At 32.9% G+C, this 21,613-nt stretch overlaps 1 protein-coding gene across 3 annotated transcripts in view; it reads right to left on the minus strand.

Annotated features, from left to right (window-relative positions):
- LOC118184708 (uncharacterized) overlaps positions 1–21,613 on the minus strand; it is a 76,851-nt gene that overhangs the window by 26,621 nt on the left and 28,617 nt on the right. For all 3 annotated transcript variants that reach the window (XM_085813953.1, XM_035354421.2, XM_035354422.2), the window contains 2 exons: positions 18,057–18,221; positions 9,651–9,805 (listed from right to left, as the gene is read on the minus strand). In XM_085813953.1, coding sequence (XP_085670079.1) covers positions 9,651–9,805; positions 18,057–18,221 — 320 coding nt within the window. The remainder of the gene's footprint in view (positions 1–9,650; positions 9,806–18,056; positions 18,222–21,613) is intronic.

Below are 21,613 nucleotides of genomic sequence, written 5' to 3' on the forward strand. Positions count from 1 at the left end.
AATGATTAAAGAAAATTATATAAAATAACTTAAAACATAAAATAAATAACTCAGAAAAATACAGAGTTATTCAGGATGATTGATTATACTGATTATAAATGGTTTTATTGCCAAAATTTGCACAAAGTTTTACAAGTGGTTTACATGAACAAGAATAACCAGATCATCACTGTACTTGCTAAAAATAATTTTATAATGTCTTTGCAGCAGTAATAATGTGCATTTTAAAATCAGTACAATTAGCTTATGGAGAAACACAATATTTTTAACAGCTTTATGCTGAACAAAGACATTTTTTCACATAAATTATTTAAGCTCAATGTTAATATTCTGGAAGCTGTTTTTATTTAAAAAAAAAGTTGAAAAGCTATTAGAAATTAACAACTGTGTTTTCACACAATAGAATTTACTCTTTAAAGCCAATAACAAGGTGAAACATAAGATGATGATGAGTCTGAAGTTGCTGAATTAGCTACATGATGTGATGTTGCTAAAAAGATTTTGTACATCTTGTAATTCACAAGATGGTATTGTTAAGCCTAGGACTAATGAAGAAATTTATGATCAATAAAGAATAGCAGTCGAATCATCCAATTGCAAAGGCAAAGATAAAATGAGTAAACAAATATGATAGTCAAATCCATAATGCATAAAAATTATTTGATGATGTGAAACAAGAATAAGGATGCTTTTATTGCATTTGTATTGCTGATAAGTGCTGTGCTTTATCTTGCATTTTAAAGTAATCATGAGTATTCCTTTAAAATGTGAAATAAAGCATATCAACATTAATGACAAAATTGTACTTTTTTCGCATGTGAAAGCTTAAAGTATAAAAGAGCTAGATGATTCATAAGGGGGAGGGCATTTTGCAATGAACACCACACTTAATATTAGATAATGATCCAATCTTGATTCAGTTCCTAGAATTGTGGCAGAAACAGAGTTTGATCTTTTCACTTCTTTCTTTACATGGGGTTGAATAGAAAAATGGATGGTTTTGAAGGGCATCAAGAAATCAAAGAATATGAGTGTAAAATTCCAAGAGATGAAATGGTAAATTTTAAGCAAATATGCAGTTTCTTAATAACATGGCATGCTAAAATAGCTGGGGGAGGAGTGTAAGTATGGCATTAATCAAAACAGGAGAAATATAGCACTGTAATGTGTGGCATTTACTTTTATTGTTCAACTGGATACTGAGTAATAATACTTTAAGTATTATAATTTAAAAGTTTTTTATAATTTAATATGGGGGTCTAATGGCGGCTGAGCAGTAAAGTCGCTGAACACTGGTAATTCGACCTGGGTTTGAATCCCAGAAAACAGGCTAGCTGCATGAGCAATTTCATGAGTAATCATGTGTAACATGCTTATGAGCAAATTTCCTTTAGATGTCCTCCATGAAGACATCCCTCACGTTAGGCAGATAGATCTCCTGTGCTTTGCCATAATCAAATAAACCAAACTGTAATTTAATATGCTATTTTCCTGCCATGACATCAGTGTTTCAGAATGGTAAAACATGGATGTCAAGATCAATTATACTAATTTTAAATGATAACATACTAAAATAAAACTGCAAGTTAATCTTTAGTATATATACTTTTGTATATATATAATGTAAATATATATTATTATAATTTTTTTTTAATCCTAGGCTCGTCTTTGACATTTCTGCCTTTAGTTGACAAGCAGCTCAATAAAATGATGCAAGTGTTAAAAAGTGTAAAAATTAGCCTACATAGAGTTGTCTGTAAGAAACTTTAAAATAATAGGGCAATTCTTGAGGTGGTCCCCCTGATGGCAAAGAGGGCAACAAGCTGAATACTTGGTTCAAATGCAATGTTAATGTTGCTTTAATAATCATGGCCAGTTTTTATATGCATAAGGGTGCAGCCTCGGTAATGCTAAATCTGTTACAGCGCTTAAGTAGCCCTCAATGATAAACAATAGCGAAAAATATATATCATAAATTTTTGGGAATTAAAATGGTTTTAGACTTTGTTAAGCAGTTTTAATTTTGATTTAAAAGCTTTAATAATGGCTTGCTTAAAATATGTATCTCTATTACAAAAGTGACATATGCTGATACATATGTCTCAGTAATTCAGAAAAGTTCTACGAAAATTGCGTCATGGACAATTTCAGAGTCATTTGTAATGCAAACTTACTAGTCAAGAATTTAATTCTAGCTATTTAATGAAACATGTATTAATAATTATTATTAGTCAGCTAATGCATTTACGATAATTAAACTCTTGTTTGACAAGCATGCCATTTTTTAAACCATGACCAGGACACAAATCAGTCATATAATACGATACATTTTATGAGAGAAGTATTATAAACTATAGGAATACATGATGCAAGTAACAGACAGAACCAATATAAACTTAAAAATTACAGTACTTCTCTGAAGGGAAAACATTAATTTTGTTAATTCAGAAGTCAAACAACAAAAATCAGTGTTATATTTACAAAATATATTTAAAAATTTTGTAAATATAACACTGATTTTTGTTGTTTGACTTCTGAATTAGTATTTATTCAGCATGTTATTGTGTCTTAATTAATTTTGTTCTTTAAAACACTAAGATATAAATCAAGAAGGAAAAAAAAAAAAAAATCCCCCCCCTCGTTAACAACTACTTAACAGTAACTATGAGAAAATTCAATTTCCAAAATAAATAAATAAACAAATAATAAAACACCATATTATGGTTGTTAAGAAATCAGTCTCCAGCAGCTGCTTTGAAAATCCAGCCACTAAAATCCTGGCAGCCAGGCTCCAAATAGATAATTCGTAATTTCAGTTGATGAACTGTGACTTTGTTTTCATCATATTGACATCACCACATTCATTACTCTACAATCTGATATAAATACAGAAATAAGTGCAGTGTATGGGCTAAACTTTATATAATTGACGTGTGACAAAATAGTGTGAAAATTTTCAGATAGAAAAGTCTGACAAGGAGTGCCACGAATAGCCCTCCACAGTTATTCATAAACTTGTGCAACAAGCTGTCAGATAGATTTGAAACTGATGTTGATATATTACCTCTAATATTTCACTGAAACTCTTTCAAATGTTCAAATGATTTCACATGAAATCATCATAAAATGTGTGGTTACCATAAGTTTGGTTTAATATAGATGTCACAAAAGAACAGCTTTGCAAAATGAAATGAAGGGCTTCAGCTTTAAAAATTTTCCAGCATTACCACTAGCATTATAATATTAAATATGGTGTAGTAAAAATGAATTCAGTTTTACAGCACCATATTTAAAGTTACATTATAAGTTTCTTCTAATTATTTTTATTGTTATTAATCAGTTTAAAATTTTTAATTATTCTTTTTTCACTATTTAGCACAAGTTAGACTTAAAAAAAGTTATTTGTTACTGAGCATGCCAAAATAATCATCTTGGGGAAAAAAAAAAAAAAAAAAAATTAATTATTCTAATGCTATAATTTTGCAATTTTTTGCACTACTTACTATAGCCTGTAAGAGTTTGACTGATTTATTTTAGAGTTTATTTAAAGTATTAAATTTTTTGTGTTTCTGTTGGTCAACAAAACAGGCTGTTGTATTTACTTCTTTTGTTGCACCAACCCCTTGATGACAATATAGTGAAATATGTAAATTTCTTTCTTTTCATTTCTGGTTTTGGCACTTCTTGCACCTATCAGTCAGTTTGCCACTGTACTTTTGTTTTTTGTATATGGTTTGTTGCAAATTGAATATGCAATAAATTTTGAACATATCTATAATTTTTTCATTATATATATGTGGCGTTCCGACAGATACTTCAACTTCTATTCATGAGATGGCACCACGTGTAAAATCCAGTTCTTAATCGGAGCAGCAAAGCGACGTTATTACTCACTCAGACTTCTCGTCAGACAACTGTACGCGACGGTAGCATGAACTGTGTTCCGAGCTCTGCGTTGATCTCTGCAATGTAATTTAAATTGTAATCTAGTACTTAATATATTTTTTTGTTATAGGAGATTGTCTACTCTTATTTTCTTTAATTATATCATGCATTAAGCACACGACCACCAAAAGTGGTGACATTTTGACTGAGCATGCTACTGACAATGGATTTTCAACGACCCTAAGCCATGTGCATCCAAGGCATTCTGAAGAACTGACTAAAAATAACAACGAATATGGACATTAAACGTATGCTACAACGTACCCCTTCAATTATTTCTAGAAGTATTTATATATATTGCTTGTGTTTTTTTCAAAGTCGTGCATATCATCGCAAGGAGCTTCAGCAAATCATCAATGTGATCTGTTCCGTTCCGCTGACTTCGCCACTCGTGCAATAATTCTTCGATCATTCAACTTTTGTGACAAATGTGATACAATAGTGATTTTCGCTAAATGTGCTACATCAGTAATTTTTCTGCAATGTGCTACGGAAAAATTCTTCCCTCAGTGTTCGAAAGTAGTGAATTTTTCCCCCATGTGCTACAGGAGTGATTTCCTTTTTCCTTCGAAAGTGCCTTAGCAGTGTGAAGATTTTGTGTATGCGCAATACAAAATGAACGCATCATTTTATTTCTCAAATAGGGGTTTCTTTTCAAATGCATTTCGGTAAAATATTATTTGTGTGTGTAATTGCTGACCCTGTCTTATTTGTGTGTGTATCGTTACGTAAATTTTTTCTGCATGGTTAAAATATTTATTGTTATCATGGTAAAATATCAATAGTGTATAATCATGCTACAATATTTGTGCTGTTAAGTGTTTATTAATTAAAATGAAAATTATCTATCAGTATGCCCGACGATATTCCACCAGAGCCACAAATCACACACGTTGCGGTGAAGCCACCGCCTTTCTGGAAAAATAATCCTTCATTGTGGTTCGCTCAGATCGAAGCACAATTTTCTATCGTTCGCATTAGTGAGGATTCTACAAAATTCAACCATGTAGTTGCAGCAATTGAGTCTGATATTCTGAATTCAGTGCATGACTTAATTCTCAAACCACCTGATTGTGATAAATACTCCAAACTGAAACAGCGGCTCATTGAAATCTATTCAGAAAGTGAATCTTCAAAAATACGTACTTTACTACAAGGACTTGAACTTGGAGATCAGTGACCTTCATACTTGCTGTCACGAATGCGTGATCTAGCAGGAAGCCATTTTAGTGACGACTTGTTGAAGTCACTATGGCTTTTGCGTCTCCCTAATAACATACAAATAATTCTTGCTGCTTCCAATGAAGATCTAACCCGTTTAGCAGCAACGGCTGACAAAATTAATGAACTTGTTACTCCAGCTTATGTCAGTGCTGTTAATGCTGCACCTTCCAGTTCATCCCTCGAACAACAAGTGGATGAACTGACCAAAAAAGTATCTGAACTCTCTACAAGTCTTCATGCTTCATGGAGATACAATCGATCAAACCAGGGCCCACGTAATAAATTTCGTGCCCGAAGCAGGAGTCGATCTCGTCACAATACTCGAACGCAGTACAAAGAACCCACAAGTGGCATATGTTTTTATCATATGAATATTGGCGCTCAAGCTTGCAAGTGTGCCCCTCCATGCACTTTTGAACAAACGGGAAACTAAATGGGTGGTCTTCTGCTGGCCAACAGAATGTCCGCCACATCGACAGAATAGTACTCGCTGATCGTTCAACTCAGTTATGTTTTCTAGTAGATACTGGAGCTGACATATCAGTGCTCCCGAGAACTAAAACAAATGCTTACCAACTTAATAAACTTGTACTGTATGCAGTCAATGGTACCCAAATTGCAACCTACGGCACCAAACTATTGACACTTGTTTTAAACTTGCGCCGGACTTTCAACTGGCCTTTTATTATTGCGGATGTAACTCAAGCAATTATTGGTGTCGACTTCTTGACACATTTCCACCTCCTAGTGGATGTCAAGAATAATTGCTTAATTGATGCTACAACCCAGCTGACATCACAGGGCCAAGCTTCTCACATATCGAACGTACCTACCAACATAAGTGTTGTATTGGGCAGCACACGGTTTCATCGGTTATTAGCAGAATTCCCTGACATTTTAAACCCATCCAAATCAGGGCAGCATACTCATCAGCCAGAAGTGCATCATCACATTGAAACACATGACCCACCTGTATTTTCCAAGCCTCGTCGTCTTTCTCCAGAGATGCTAAAAGCTGCTCGCAAAGAATTTGAATTCATGCTAGCGCAGGGAACCATTCGCCCATCTAAAAGTCCATGGGCCAGTCCACTTCACATGGTTAAAAAGTCTAATGGTGACTGGCGGCCTTGTGGAGATTATCGTCGACTTTATATCGTCACAGTCCCTGACAGATATCCAGTCCCACATATCCAAGACTGTACCCATCTTTTTCATGGAACAAACATATTTTCTACCCTCGATCTTGCCAGAGCATATCATCAGATCCCAGTGCATGCTGAAGATGTGCCCAAGACCGCAGTGACTACACCATTTGGTCTCTTTGAGTACTTATATATGCCATTTGGCCTTCGCAATGCTGGCCAAACATTTCAGTGTTTCATACACCAAGTACTGTCTGGCCTCTATTTCTGCATCCCATATTTTGATGATATCCTGGTTGCATCTACAGATGCGGAAGAACATTTTCAACATCTGCATCAGATTTTCACTCGCCTTAAAGATCATGGTTTAAAACTAAATCCATCCAAATGTGTACTTGGTCAACCCTCAGTTTCCTTTCTTGGATGTCTTATCACCCAGAATGGAGTCAAACCTTTACCGGAAAGAGTCAAAGCAATTAACGACCTACCTCAGCCCCAAACCATCTCTGAACTGAAGCGTTTTCTAGCAATGTTAAATTTCTACCGACGCTTTCTGCCAAATGCCGCAAAAACACAAGCCTGCCTACATGAGTTTCTGAAAAAAAAAAAAAAAAAAAAAAAAAGAAGAAGATCAACGAGCTGTCCCTTGGACTGAATCTGCATCTGCAGCATTCGTGCAATGCAAACACAATCTGGCAAATGCAGCCACACTTTCTTATCACTCACCTAGTGATCAGCTCTCTATAATGGTAGATGCATCTGACACGACCATAGGAGCAGTGCTTCAAGCCCATACCACTAAAGGACTTTCCCCAATGGCATTCTTCTCCAGAAAACTTACTACTGCAGAAAGGAAATATAGCACATATGACAGGGAGCTACTTGCTGTGTACTGTGCTGTTAAATACTTCCGGCACAACTTGGAAGGACACGACTTCATCATTTTCACCGATCATCGACCATTAACCTTGGCTTTTAGAAAAAACTCTGACTCATGTTCTCCTCGTCAGCTTCGACATCTGGATTTCATCACCCAGTTTAGTACAGATATCAGATATGTCTCTGGTACTGATAATTGTGTCGCTGATGCCTAGTCTCGGGTAAACAATATCAACCTCACTACCCCAGATTTCTCTGAAATTGCAAAAGTTCAATTGCATGATGAGGAACTCAAGAACCTAATCTCAAATCCACAAACCTCCCTTCAGTTACAACCGCTGCACATTGATCCAACGCTTAAAATTTACTGTGACATAGAGAACAATAGAATACGTCCCTATATTCCTGTCAATTTTAGACGTGAAGTGTTTAATGCCTTGCACAATTTGGCACATCCTGGAATCCGTGCCACCAAAAAGCTGATCGCAGACAGATTTGTCTGGCCAGCAATGAATCAAGACATCACAGAATGGACTCGTTCATGTATTAGATGTCAACAGTTTAAAGTATCCCGTCACACTCACAGCCCCATTCAACAATTTAACCTTCCAGCAAGACGCTTTGATCATGTGCACTTAGACTTAGTTGGCCCATTGCCTCCTTCAAATGGTTACACTTACCTCCGCACTTGTATTGATCGGTACACAAGATGGCCTGAAGCCATTCCTATTGAAAATATATCCGCTGAAACTGTAGCTCGAGCATTCATCTCCCAGTGGCTTTCAAGATTTGGCATGCCTACCACCATCACTACTGACCAAGGCCGACAATTTCAATGTCACTTGTTCGCATCCCTCACCTCTCTTCTCGGCATTCGCCATATTCGCACAACACCATACCATCCATCTGGAAATGGGATGGTGGAACGCTTTCACCGATCTCTCAAACAAGGTCTGAAGTGCCACAGTAGCACACACTGGACAGAAGCCTTACCCCTAGTCTTGCTTGGTCTTCGCACAGCATTCAAAGAAGACATTGGTAGCACTTGTGCTGAAATATTATATGGTGCAACCCTCCGGCTGCCAGGTGAATTCTTTCACCCAGAATCTACTCCAGTTATCGACCCTCCGACATTCCTTCAATGTTTACATGAGACCATGAGCAATATCTCGCCAACCCCAGCATCTTCGCATAAGCAGCCAAGCTATTTTGTACATCCTGCACTTGAGACATCTTCGCACGTATTCGTGCGCAACGATGCAATTAAGCCAACTTTAACACCTTCATATGATGGTCCATTCAAAGTTGTCAAATGAACACCGAAACATTTCACCATCATCTGCAATGGCAAACAATCAGTGATTGGAATCGATTGTCTCAAACCAGCATTTCTAATGCAAGATCCAACAACTTCCTCATCAACATCACTCCCGGAAGAAAGCTTACATCCCGTTAAAGAGCAACCTAAAACTACCAGATCTGGAAGAAAGGTTAAATTTAACCCAAAGTACTTATAACGTACCGATGGTACTTATACTTCTATTCATGAGATGGCACCACGTGTAAAATCCAGTTCTTAATCGGAGCAGCAAAGCGACGTCATTACTCACTCAGACTTCTCGTCAGACAACTGTACGCGACGGTAGCATGAACTGTGTTCCCAGCTCTGCGTTGATCTCTGCAATGTAATTTAAATTGTAATCTAGTACTTAATATATTCTTTTGTTATAGGAGATTGTCTACTCTTATTTTCTTTAATTATATCATGCATTAAGCACACGACCACCAAATATACATATCAACATACTGATAATCAAATATAAAGTTTTGACATAAATATACATGGAGATAGAGGTAAGAAATAGGTTATCTATCCTGGGAAAATATTATAAATTGAATTTAAAAGTACCTTTAAATTTATAACAAAGTATGATGCAAATTGCGAACAAAGTAGACAGCAGCTGCATTTTGGAATAGAAACTCTGTGCTGCTAATTAAGTAAAAAAACCTAGAGCTACAACAACATTAGATGTATGGAAAACTCTGAGACACGGAATATTGCAGAACCATATTAACAACAGCAAAATGTTGAAATTAGGCACTGTTTCTACTTAGTAATGCACATCCAGACACAGGTGGTCAGACAGTGTAGTTTTCAGAGACATGTTTTATCCTGACACTTGGCCTAAGTAACTTCTTTTTTGTTCAGGAATGAAGATTTCACTGGAAATATATGGCTCCAACATGGAGAGAAAATAGCACTCTATCTTTAAATACAGGTATATACATCAGATTATAAATACTGCTTCAGTGAAAAATGTGATTATATCAAGAAGTACCATACCCATATAACTGACTTATGTATAGAATAAAATCTTTTTCTGAACAGGCCCGGAAGATTGATTTCTTAATACATTACTATTTAATACAAAAGAGTAGTTAAGAAATTTAATATCTTACTAAGAAATGACTTCTTCTTCAATAACAGTTTGCATTTGGTTAAGAATATCTACAAACAATTCTAGTCCTTTCATATGAGGGAGCATGGGACAATCAGGAGGAGGAGCATAACCTTTTCCACCTAATCTTACACGTGTGACATATGAAATTGCAGTCTGGAGGGGGAAAAAGGAAAGTGCATCATTTTCTATGCATCAAGCTATAATTATTAAAAAATCGAATTTATATAAATGCTATTAAAATTATAGCCAGATTTACCATATGTCAGAATTTGCATACAATACAAAAGATATTACAAGTTTATATTAGCTTATGTTCTTAAACTATTCTAAAGCAGAAGATGATAGTGAGTTATAAAAAATTAATAAATTTGATACATATATAACACAACTATTTTTTACAAACTTTTATATCTAACTAAATAACTGTATGTGAATCATACAAATTGAAAAAAAAAATTAAATTATAAAACCCAAACTGCAAATGATAATAATTTTCATACAAAAAAGGTTTATTGAACAAAACAAAAATTCCTTCTTTTTAAATGCAATTAGGCATTTTTAATGCAAATAGCATATGTCTAAGTTGTACGTCTAGTCATGTCTAAGCACTGATGCAAGTTTAACACTACTTCATCCAGTTTGCTAACCAACAGCAATTAGTACAGCCACTTAAGAAAAAGTTCAGTCAAAAATTGAACATTAGTGGAAAACAAAAAGAAAACATTACATCTCTTAAATAAAAACATATATTTTTATCAAATACATTTCTTTTGTTTCTACAATATTTAACTTTTATCTGCAGCCTTATTATCATTTTCAGCAAAGCATTACCTAAATAAAAAAAAATAAAAATAAAAGACTGATTTATCGCAGTAAAAAAATGTACTCAAAAAAGTGTTTGAAGCTAGTAACAAAAAAGAAATGAGAAATGAAAAATATGATTCATATTTCAATACTAAGAGAGTTTAAATAACCCCTCTATGAAACATTATCTTGTCTAATCAAAAAAGACTGAAATGAGGAGCATTATTATACAGTAGTAAGCTATAAATGTAAGTGAAAAATCGCTATAGGTTATAAAATTATGGAAAAAATGAGAAACAACCATCAACTGATTACAACACTAAGCTATTATTTAAATTCTATCAAATTTATATTTAGATTAATTACAAATCCAATGCAGATCAAACAGTAATGATGTGTAAAGGCTAAAGACAAACTTCTTGACTGAAAAACGTCAGCATTGCCATAAATGTTTCAAAAGAATTTTTTCCTTTTTAAAAGCACATTTACATGAATGAAAATAAGGATGCCAAGAGGCACCAGAATCAAATATCAGAAAATGGAAATAACATATTTGGTAAATTCTGTTGATATCAGTATCGAAAAATGGATAATTTAGAAGTCTTAAATTTTTCACAAGATATTACTCAAAACGAATCTACCACAATCGGTATAGTTTCTAATAGTTTTTAAATATAAGAAATAAATTTTCAAATTTCTCACATTTTAACTATTTATACACCATTTATAAGCATTGATTTTTTTTTTTTTTTTTTTTTTTTTTTTTTTTTTTTTGACTGGAGGGAGAAATCTTAAATGCAGTGTTATTTGTAATTCAGAAAAGTTTTAGGCCTACAATAAGCAAATGCCTGTCTCTTGAAACTAAGAGAGAACAACATGAAGTTTCTCATAAAAAAATTGGGGAAGGAATCTTGATTTTTAATCAGACATTTTTGCTGATTGTTTCTTTATATAATCTCTCCCACTTAAGGGAATAAAAATCAATGTAACCTATTAATCACAAAATAAAATGCAATCTTGTATGTTAAAAATGACATAAATTGAATATTAAATAACAAAATGAAATATATACATAAAAATTACAATTTAATCAAAAATATCTTTATCCTAGTTGATAAGATTTTACAAAGAACTGTTCAATACATAACTTAACCCTATAAAATTCTTGATAATTTTTTACATTTTCTAGTTGTAGTTTTAGTCATTTAAAGAATCTGGCATGGATTTCAACATTCTGCACATATTGGCATACCACCATTCTTTTTACCAGAATTCATATAGAGCAATACCTCACATAGCCCAGATACATAGCCAGGCCTTTACCATATCTCAGACTGTTTTAAAATGGACTAATTGAGAAATATATAAAAAATAATAATTGGTTAAAAAAATCCTGTTTTTTGATAAACAAAATGTGATTAATAAATTTAGATGTCTTTATTAGAAATAATTTTTTTACTTTTCTTAGTTTCTAGAAATTGCAATATTGATGCCTGCACATTTGTCTTCTTTGATGATTTCTCTTCAAAAATTTCCTTCTAGCAATTAATTGCATTGTTTATTTTTGCAAGGGTACATTCAGTATTGAGCCCACCAGCAGCCAAGCAGTAAAATTGCTGAACACTGGTAGTTCGATTTGAGTTGGAATCCCAGCGAATAGTCTGGTTGTATGGGAGTTTTCATCGTTTTCCTCATCAGTAAAGTGAACATCAGCCAGTTTTCCTTAGAATGGTCCTTTGTGAGGGCATCATTCCACTTAAGCAGACAGCCATTATTTGTTTGCCTTTTCATACTCTAATTAACACAGCCTAACAGTCAATATTGGAATCAAGTGCAACAAGTTTTCAACCCTTTCAATATTTTTTATAGCTTTAGCTGTTAATTCTCATGCAGTCACTTCAACACAATCACTGCTGTTTAAATTATCATCCTAATTTTCATACTTTCATACTGATTTGCTACCATCTATGTTAATAACAGGGTCATAGCCACATTTTAGTTAAAAAAATAAGCACCTATAAGCAGTTTTCAAGCACATTTTAAGAAAAAAAAAATAAGCACCTGTCTAATTACATTATACACAACGGCATAACCTTAAAAATTATATTTGTAATTTAAAATATGAGAAATGCAGTATTTATTAAGAGAGAATAAGCATTACCTCAACCACGGAAAATAATTACTTTTTTTTTTTTTTTTTTTTTAATTTTAAATAACAGTTCAATTTACAGAACTTTCAGTTTTTTCAGTTACAGAACTTTCACTTTACAATGAGTGAAAAAAAAACTATGCAGAACTAAACTATATTACAAGATTTAATGATGAAATTTCAGTTCAAAATAGAGAAAATAAATAATAATAAGGCATATTTATTGTATTCGCTTGGAACCTAATAATAAATACAATTTATTTTTCCACTCATATTGATATTTAAATGATTTAAATCTAAATTCTGAACATTTTCTAAATTTTCATTGTATATCAGTTTTCCCTTAACAGATATTGCAAGCAAAGTAATTTAAGTAAAAAAGAGGAACCTTTCTGAAATCAGAAGACAGAAATTTGCTTCATGCAGTCATCCTCTAACAGTAAAAGCTTAACTAACCTGCATACTTAGAAATTGGCGAATATTCGGACAGTCGAGCGTAACTTGAAATAGAGGAGCGGAGGGGGGTAGACTGAAGCCGCTCTTTAGATTTTTCCGCTAAATAAATGCTTTTAACATTTCGTTATGTGCATCATATAAAAATAAACCAATGGAACTGAAAAATATTCTGCTTAGAAAGCACAGTAAAACTCTTTTAAGTGTTCACAAACAAATCTCGGACAGAACATCAAAATTAATTATCTCTGCAAAATATTGCAAACGTTATTGCTTGCTTGTTTCGAATGGAAAGAGAGTGACAGCGTGCTTTTACTCTGAATCAGATAAAAAAATGTCTGGAACAAACGGAAAATATGAAGAATCAAGATGGTAGAATGGGATATTTCACTTAGCCGCCATCAGTCGGCGAAGAAAGATGAAATGAATGAAAATAGACCAGCAATGTGAAAAAAAGTTGTATCAGTAAGGTAGTAGGTACTTCAAATAATTATAAAAATGTTAGGTTAGAATATCCGAAGGATATTTGTGTTTTGCTCTAGGAAAAGGTAGCATCGCAAAGAGCTGATACAGCTGTTTGGATGTAATAGTACAGAAAGGAAAAAATTTGTTGCAAGTTTTTTGATATAATTTTGTATAGTATCAATTTGAAGATCTTTGTGAATATATGAATTTGGATGAACCAGGGTGCATTAATAATAAGAGGAAGAAAAGGATGATTACTGATGAATTTATTGGTAGCAGAATTTAAAGCCTGTTCAACACTGTTGGTAAAATTTTAAATTTCCGTGTCTAAGGCTTCTTTACTGCTAATGCAAGGATTTCCTGGTATAGTTTCTGTCAGAATTTGAGAATATTTATTCCAGTTGGTGATTCCAATGTTGCGACCTAATGCAGGAAGGAAGCAGTTGATATTAATTTCAAGCAAGATATGATTATGATCAGAAGATAAAACAGGAATAACAGAAGTTTGACTATTGTAACTGAGGTTATTTGAAAGAAAAAAGTCAATGATGGAGGAGCTATGGTAACCAAAATGTGTTGGTTCATCAGGTGCATGTATAACATAATTTTTATCCTGGATCAAATTGAAAATTTCAGTATCTTTTCTGTTGCTTGCACCAGGATTCCAATATTGATGTTTCGCATTAAAATCGCCACCTACAAGAGAGGGATAATTAGAGTCCAAAAGATGTTCAATTTTAGCCATAATTGATGTATGATTCGTGGAAACGTTATTGCACAATACGTGGGTCGTAATTCTTCCCTACGTGATATTACGCAATCGGAATCAACAGCTGCCGGTATTGGGAGAATAAAGAACTAAATAACTGGGTGTTTTTCATTCTAATTTTCAACAGACGGTGTTAAATTTCCGGAATAGAATCATTCTTCGCTTGGGTTAAAAGACCGCAGAACTTTTAATCCTATTCAATCCAGATTGGAAAATGACAAAAAAAAAAAAAAAAAAAAAAAAAGCCGTTGCTTGTTTTGCAGCGAACTGTAACAGTTTCAATATTCGAGATTTTGCGGAGAAAGGGGAGAACCTCCCAATCTTTGTACTGTATAATGTATTGGCCAAAAAAATGAAATTATTTTGACTATTCGATTACTTTCCCTTTATTTAAGCCATTTCGAATTCTTTAGAAAGCTAATCTGTGTTAAAACACAACCATTTTTGGAAGTTTACTATACCTCAGCAGTTACTGCAACTATGTTATTATAAACATTCATACATATCATAATAAACACGAATATGAACTGACCAAGCGGAACGAGAATGCAAATTATTAAGATCTTGATAGAAATTCAAACGTGTGTAGTATTTGGGTGGGAGGAAAAGAATGCCGAATGTACCGGAATTTTCTACTACTTTCGCAATTCTTTGACCAATAGAACGGCGGGCACCTGTCTGTACTCTTCGTGCACACCAAAGGTTATGTTAATGCAGAGAAAGGGGAAAAAGCTATAGTCCTCCACGAAGGCATCCCTCCCCTTAGGCAGATAGCCCTCGTGTGCTTTGCCATAACTCAACACACCAACACCATTAAAAAAAAAAGCACTAAAAGCAAAAAATAAGTACTAAAAACAAAAAAATAAGGGCTTTAAGGGAAAAGTAAGCACCTATAAGGGCCTTTATATTTTATTTTCAAATTTAAGGACTTATAAGCACTTATAAGGATTGCTACGAACCCTGTAATAAACTTTTCATATTATCTAATCTGTTAATGTTGATTCAATGCAATTACATTGATGGACTCTACCTTATTGAAACCAAGTTTCTTTACAATTTCCACTACTTTCAAAATCAATGAAATAATTTGCACCATGTGGCATGATATTGCTCTACTGCTTGCCATAAATTCATGCAATGTTTTGCTTACATTTTTCATAATGCTTCTGACATTGTAGCTCTTTTAAAGTAAGTGCATTTCTGTTAGAATAAATTAGTGTCACTTTTGTATAATGAAACTCTGCAATGTCAAAAAACAACAAATGCCAAACTATATATTAGGCGAGAGAGGCTTCTACTTTGGTTCAGATGCAAGTCTTAAAAAGATTTTGTGTTAATATTTTACTTGTGCTTCATTCTTTCCAGCATAATATTTTCTTTTGTGGAATATATTCCTGATAATATTGCCTATCAGGCAAGCCTGAAGATTTATAAATGAATCTCTTGTAAGTTTTTTTTTTTTTTCTTAACACTTTGATTTAAATGTTTGTAAAGACTGTCAACTTTGATTTGTATTCTATTTGAGCTAAGCAAACTCTCTAACCTGTTAAATAAAGATTTCATAGTTATTCTAACTCATGATTCTTTAATAAAACTGTGTTAAATAGAAGAAAGTGTACTCAAACGCCGTAATTTAAATGCATGAAATATCAATTTCCCATTTTGTATTTTCCCTGTTTATGACTGTTCAAGGACAGCAAATAATGGAAATATGTATTGTAATGCATAACGTTAAAATAAAAGGAATAAAAAAGGAGACTTGACTATATGAAAAGAGAAAAAAATATGTTTTAAATATTATTTTTTAGAATTTATCTTTATTAAAATGATTAATTTGTTTTTAAATTTTCAAACCAGACTAAAGTGAATCCAGACTGATTGAAGCTGGATCATATGAGGCATTCTTGTACTTTCAATTTCATCAAATTCTCCTCTCTTTTTTTCCTTAATCCTATGTATAAACATGTTGTTCTATATATAAATCTAATGTACTAATATAATCCTAATGTATTCTTTCCATCTTCACACTGATATCAATTTTCATCAATAAGAATGTACTCCAAAAATATAAAAATCTTGAATTTTAAGGTAATCATGTTTTTAAAGTTTAGAGAGATTATCAGACATCTTAAATTTAAAGAAACATTCAGTGTATTTGCATGTTCTCTCTTTCAGGAAATCCAGATATTTTTAATGATTTTTTATTGTTCTTGTAATGAAAGTTTATCACAAATGCTAAGTATATGCAAGGTGTTGCATATGTAGATAATTGAATTGCTAATTCCTTTTGATATGCTCACACTTTCATTTCTATTTCTTTCTTCATTAATCATCTTCGTGATGGCTTTTACTGTGGTGATATCTGAGTGCACTGACGATTCGTTGATTTAAATGTTGAAGGTCAGAAAATGTGTTTGAAGGTAGGAATACAATGTTGATGTTTTTCAATGCAGTGTCATTTAGATGTATGGAATGGTTGTCTAAGAACAGAAGAAGCATTGCATTTACGATTCTATACACCATGTTGACTTGTGAAAATTTTAGAAGACATCCAAGCATTTTCATTTAGGCAGCTGACTGGTAAATTTGTAATTTCTTTCAAACATCTTAGATTTTTATTGGTGCAGATTATTAAATATGTCTTAACCACCCCATTGTAAGTGAGAAGCTCAGTAGCTTGTTTGCATTCTGCTTGATTATATTCTGAACACAGATGTATGTTCTGGAAATGCTCTAAAACACAGTTTCATCATATAGAATTAATTTTCAAATATTTCAATCAAGTGCTTTGTATATACCTCAGCCACTTCCAGATCTGGATCATTCTTCTCTCTGTGTAATTTTGATGATATTATCTTTATGCAGTTTTATGATTTGTTTCTATGTAATCTGATGAATTAGGCTAACGCATTCTTTCCATCTTATCATCCATCATCAATCAATCACAACAAAATATTTCTCTAGCATTTTGGTTAAATATCTGGCTTTCTGAGTGAGCTGGGTTGTTTTCTAAGACTATTCTGGATATCTCCTATCCTTCATACCTGCACATTTAAACATGTGTTTTCAAACCTGAACACTTCAAAGACATTACACCTTCCTGATATCTTCTGGCTCCACATTCATTTTCCAGCAACTGTATTTCAGTCTATGATCAAATAACATAAAATTACTTACAAGGTTTCTAACTTCAAAGCAGTTTCTTATTGACCATATTTTGGGAAAAAAATTATAAAATTTATGTAAATCACTTTCTTTTCCAAACTCAAATCTTGTTGCTTAGACATTTTAATACTTTTTAGCATTACCTGGCTATACTCTCCTTCAATAAAGGAATTCTTGTTGGTAAGTTTGTGAAATTCTGCGAAAGCTATTTTTGTCACATCCATCCCACTGCATTTTTTACCCTTTACTGTAATCAGTCTTAAGAAATTTCATCCATGTGCCTTGACTATGTTACATGTCTTCATTTTGCAATCACCTATCTTGGTTAAAAAAAGAAATTTTTATGATGACTGGCTATGTTATTTTATAAAGTGGCAGTTTTGTAATGATTTTGCATTTATTTCTGCTCTTGAGAATTTGACACCAGCTGTTTATATAAACTAGTGATTTGACTATGTGATGCAGATTATGCATCAAAAATATTCCTTTTACCTTTCAGAAAATAGATATTAAAAATTTTAAGACATTATTGTCAGATTATTGTTATTATTATTATGAATGAATTCAGTACAAAATCAAGAATGTTTTCTAACAATTACCTGACACATTGGCATATCTTTTTCAACAGCTAGGTGTTTCAATTGAGTAAAAGCTTTATGACTTAAGTCAATAACAGGTGATACCATGGCTTTAGATAGAGCTAATTCATAACGACTATTAACTAGAAGACTAAGAAATGCAATGATGACATCTGTAACATATTCCTAGAGTAAAAAAATTAAATTATTTTGGTACATAAATAAAAAAATGGAAAATCCATACATAATAAAATAAAATTTTCATTTTATGTTCTTACATAAAGAAGCAATTCTCAGTTTTTGTTACTTCTTTCCTAAACAAGATTTTCAAATAAATTTCAGAATATTTACCAACCGCAATGTTGAATGCAAAATGATTTTGAATTACAGATTGAGTCATACTATGATTTAATAAAGGACCAAGAGGAAGTATGAAAAATTATCACATTTGCCTATTTTCTTTAGTTAATGTTGGTGAAATAAGTATGAATCATTTGTCAAAGTTGTGATAAATGCACTCTGAAAATAGTTCCTAATTTACAAGTGTCTGAAAATATTTGGAAAAGCAAATATGAAATTTGGCATTAGCATACAAGACATTTTTAACTATTCATTAAAATGTCTTGATGAAGAGTCACTGAAAGCTGAAAATGTAACTAGCATTAAATATATATACATATATATATATATATGCTTCATAAAAAATTTAATTATTAATAAATTTTTAATAAAAATAGCTGCCTCTATTTATTAAACTGGAACTGTTGTAGTTTAGACAGCCAAAAGATTTTTTAAGAGAATTTCATATGATTTGTATATACACTCTTCATAAAAATAAACTCAAATTTCTGAGTAATATTCAAAATATTTGTAATATGGATTCATTAACATGTTAAAAATATTTTAGTTTTCTTCTCACCAATATTATTAACTGTTTCATTCCTTGCAGAATATCAGTCTGTATTATTTGGAAATAAAAAATAAATCTAAATAAAATACTTTTTAAATGCACCATCCCTCTCTCTCATTTTCACACACTTTTCCCCTCTTTCGCTTATTCTTCACAAAAGTACAATAATTTCTGCAATTAAAATGGATGTATTTTAGTAATTTCTTCCCGATGCTTATCCTATGAATATTACTTTTTTAATGCATGCAGTCATTTTTCAAAAATTATGATCATCTATAGTCATATTCTTTGGCTAATAAGTAGCTACCATTTTGAATCTGTAAAGATCTTCACAGCACTTCTCTATAACAGCTATATAATAATCTAGGTGCTCTTCTTTTATCATGACCGGATTCAGAAATGTATGTTTGTATGTGTGTATATGTTATATGTACAGCCACGTGCAATAAGCTTTCTATTGCTATAAATATAATATGGTCTCATTTATCAGTAGTTCGTTATTGGATTTTGTATACATAGTGCTGTTGTATAATTCTTGTAATGGGTAAAAAACCTTCACTTGCTGTTGCATAATTCTTGTAATGGGTAAAAAACCTTCACTTGCTGTTGAAAAAATGGGCAAAAATAACGGCCCTGCATGACATTTTCTTTTCTGAACATAAAATAAGTTTGAACGTAAATGTCAGCAAGACAGGCGTGCATCAGTCTATCAGTATATTCAAAATTTCGGGAAATTATGTGGATCTTAAGAGAAGCGGTCGCCCAAGAAAAACTTGTCCACGTGATGACTATGTGATAAGAAGGATTATCACTTGATATCCAACAACCTCCTGCAATAAAATTAGAGTTGCTCTGGCTGCAAAGGATACCAACGTAAGTTCGAGTACTATTTCAAGACGTTTGACTAAAGATTATGGTTTATTTTCCTATAAACCTGCAAGAAAACCTCGACTCACTCAAAGTATGCAAAAGGAATGACTGATTCTAGCCAGACAATATCAGAATTGGACTGAACAATAGTGAAGTACAGTGTTATTTTCTGATGGGTCATGTGTGCAGCAATTTTCTGCATGCGCTAAATGTATTCGCCGCCCATTTGGAAAAAGATATGATGACAGATATACACTTCCGAGAGTGAAACACATTCTAAGCCAGATAATATGGGATGCTATGTCTGCATCTGGTACTGCTGCTGTATATTTCCTGCTACCTAAAACCACAATGAACAGCAATCAGTACCTTAACTTGTTACGTGACAAGTTGAAGTTTCACTTGGATGTTCAATTTTCATGCATGATGAGGCTCCATGTCACAGAGCAAGGAATGTTTAAGGACTATCTGAAGGCTACTCAAATCAAAGTGCTTGATTGGCCAGATAACAGCCCAGATTTGAATCCCATAGAGAATCTGTGATGTATTGTGAAAATAAAGTCGCAGAGAAGCTACCATCCAGTGCTACAGAACTTGTTGAAGCAATAAAGCATAAGTGGTGTACAGAAATTGCTCAAGACTGCCAGTCTCTTGTTCATAGCATGCTTAAAAGGATTGCAGCAGTGATAAAAAATTAAGGAGATCCAACAAAATACTGACTATACTACAATAACCTTGTAATTCTATTTTTTTTTTTTTTTTCATTTATAACATATGTTTTTGTTGCAGAATTCCAATAGATCTGATTTTTCCGTGTGTGGTCTTAAACTTTTGCACACGAATGTATGTATACACACACATTTCTGAATCCGGACCCATTAACAGGAAGAGTACCATAATCTATATACCTATATATCATGCATACATGAACATATACATCCATAAATACATGCATACACACATACATACATTTCTGGATTTGGACCTGTTAACAGAAGCGTACCATAATCTATACACCTGTTATAAAGAAAAACCTTCAATCATATTAACAAATAAAACTGCTATGAAGTTTATAAATGATGCTAAGAGATAAGATACTTAATGGGAGCTTATTACTAAGTGTATAAGCTCTTATATGGGGTAAAAGTTAAACCAAAAGTGATGGCAAAGATGACAAAAGTTTATACAAAAACTTGCAAAAGTGTTACAAGAAAACAAAATACTATCTTTAAACATATTTATCCATCATTCTCTGTTATTTTCAACACAAAATTACAAATATTATAAATTTTATAATGGATGTAACTGCATTTTACAAACGAACTGAGAGTGCTAGTACAGTGTGACTGCGAAATCCTTTTACATCTAAGCTAAATGCATGTAACAGTGTAAGGTATTTAAGATTTGAACTTCCCATCCTGACCATTGATATGGCAACAGCGCTCCTCACATGAATTTCAAAGTGGTTGTTGCATAACTGCTACATGGCTAGCCTGGGATTGAAATAAAATCTGTGCACTGACCAGTTCATTATTTCATCTTTCTGTGCTTGGTGAAGAACAATGGCAGATATCAGCAACTTCACTTTGAAGGAGTGCTCAGAGATAAGTATGCGAGTTCATAATGGAAGAACTGCCATGGAAATATGACACAGGTGACGGACTGATTTTGTGAACAGTTCAGTAAGGAGTCACCAACTTGTCAGATGTTAGAGAAGAAAGATTCTTGCCTGGGAAGTGCTTCAGATGGCCTCTGTGCTGGTCATTCATCAATCCGAAGGAAAACATGCTGAATTTAA

This window comes from Stegodyphus dumicola, chromosome 3 (genome assembly GCF_044657685.1).
Source record: "Stegodyphus dumicola isolate Sdum_Otavi_A_Nest chromosome 3, ASM4465768v1".
NCBI classification, from domain to species: domain Eukaryota; kingdom Metazoa; phylum Arthropoda; class Arachnida; order Araneae; family Eresidae; genus Stegodyphus; species Stegodyphus dumicola.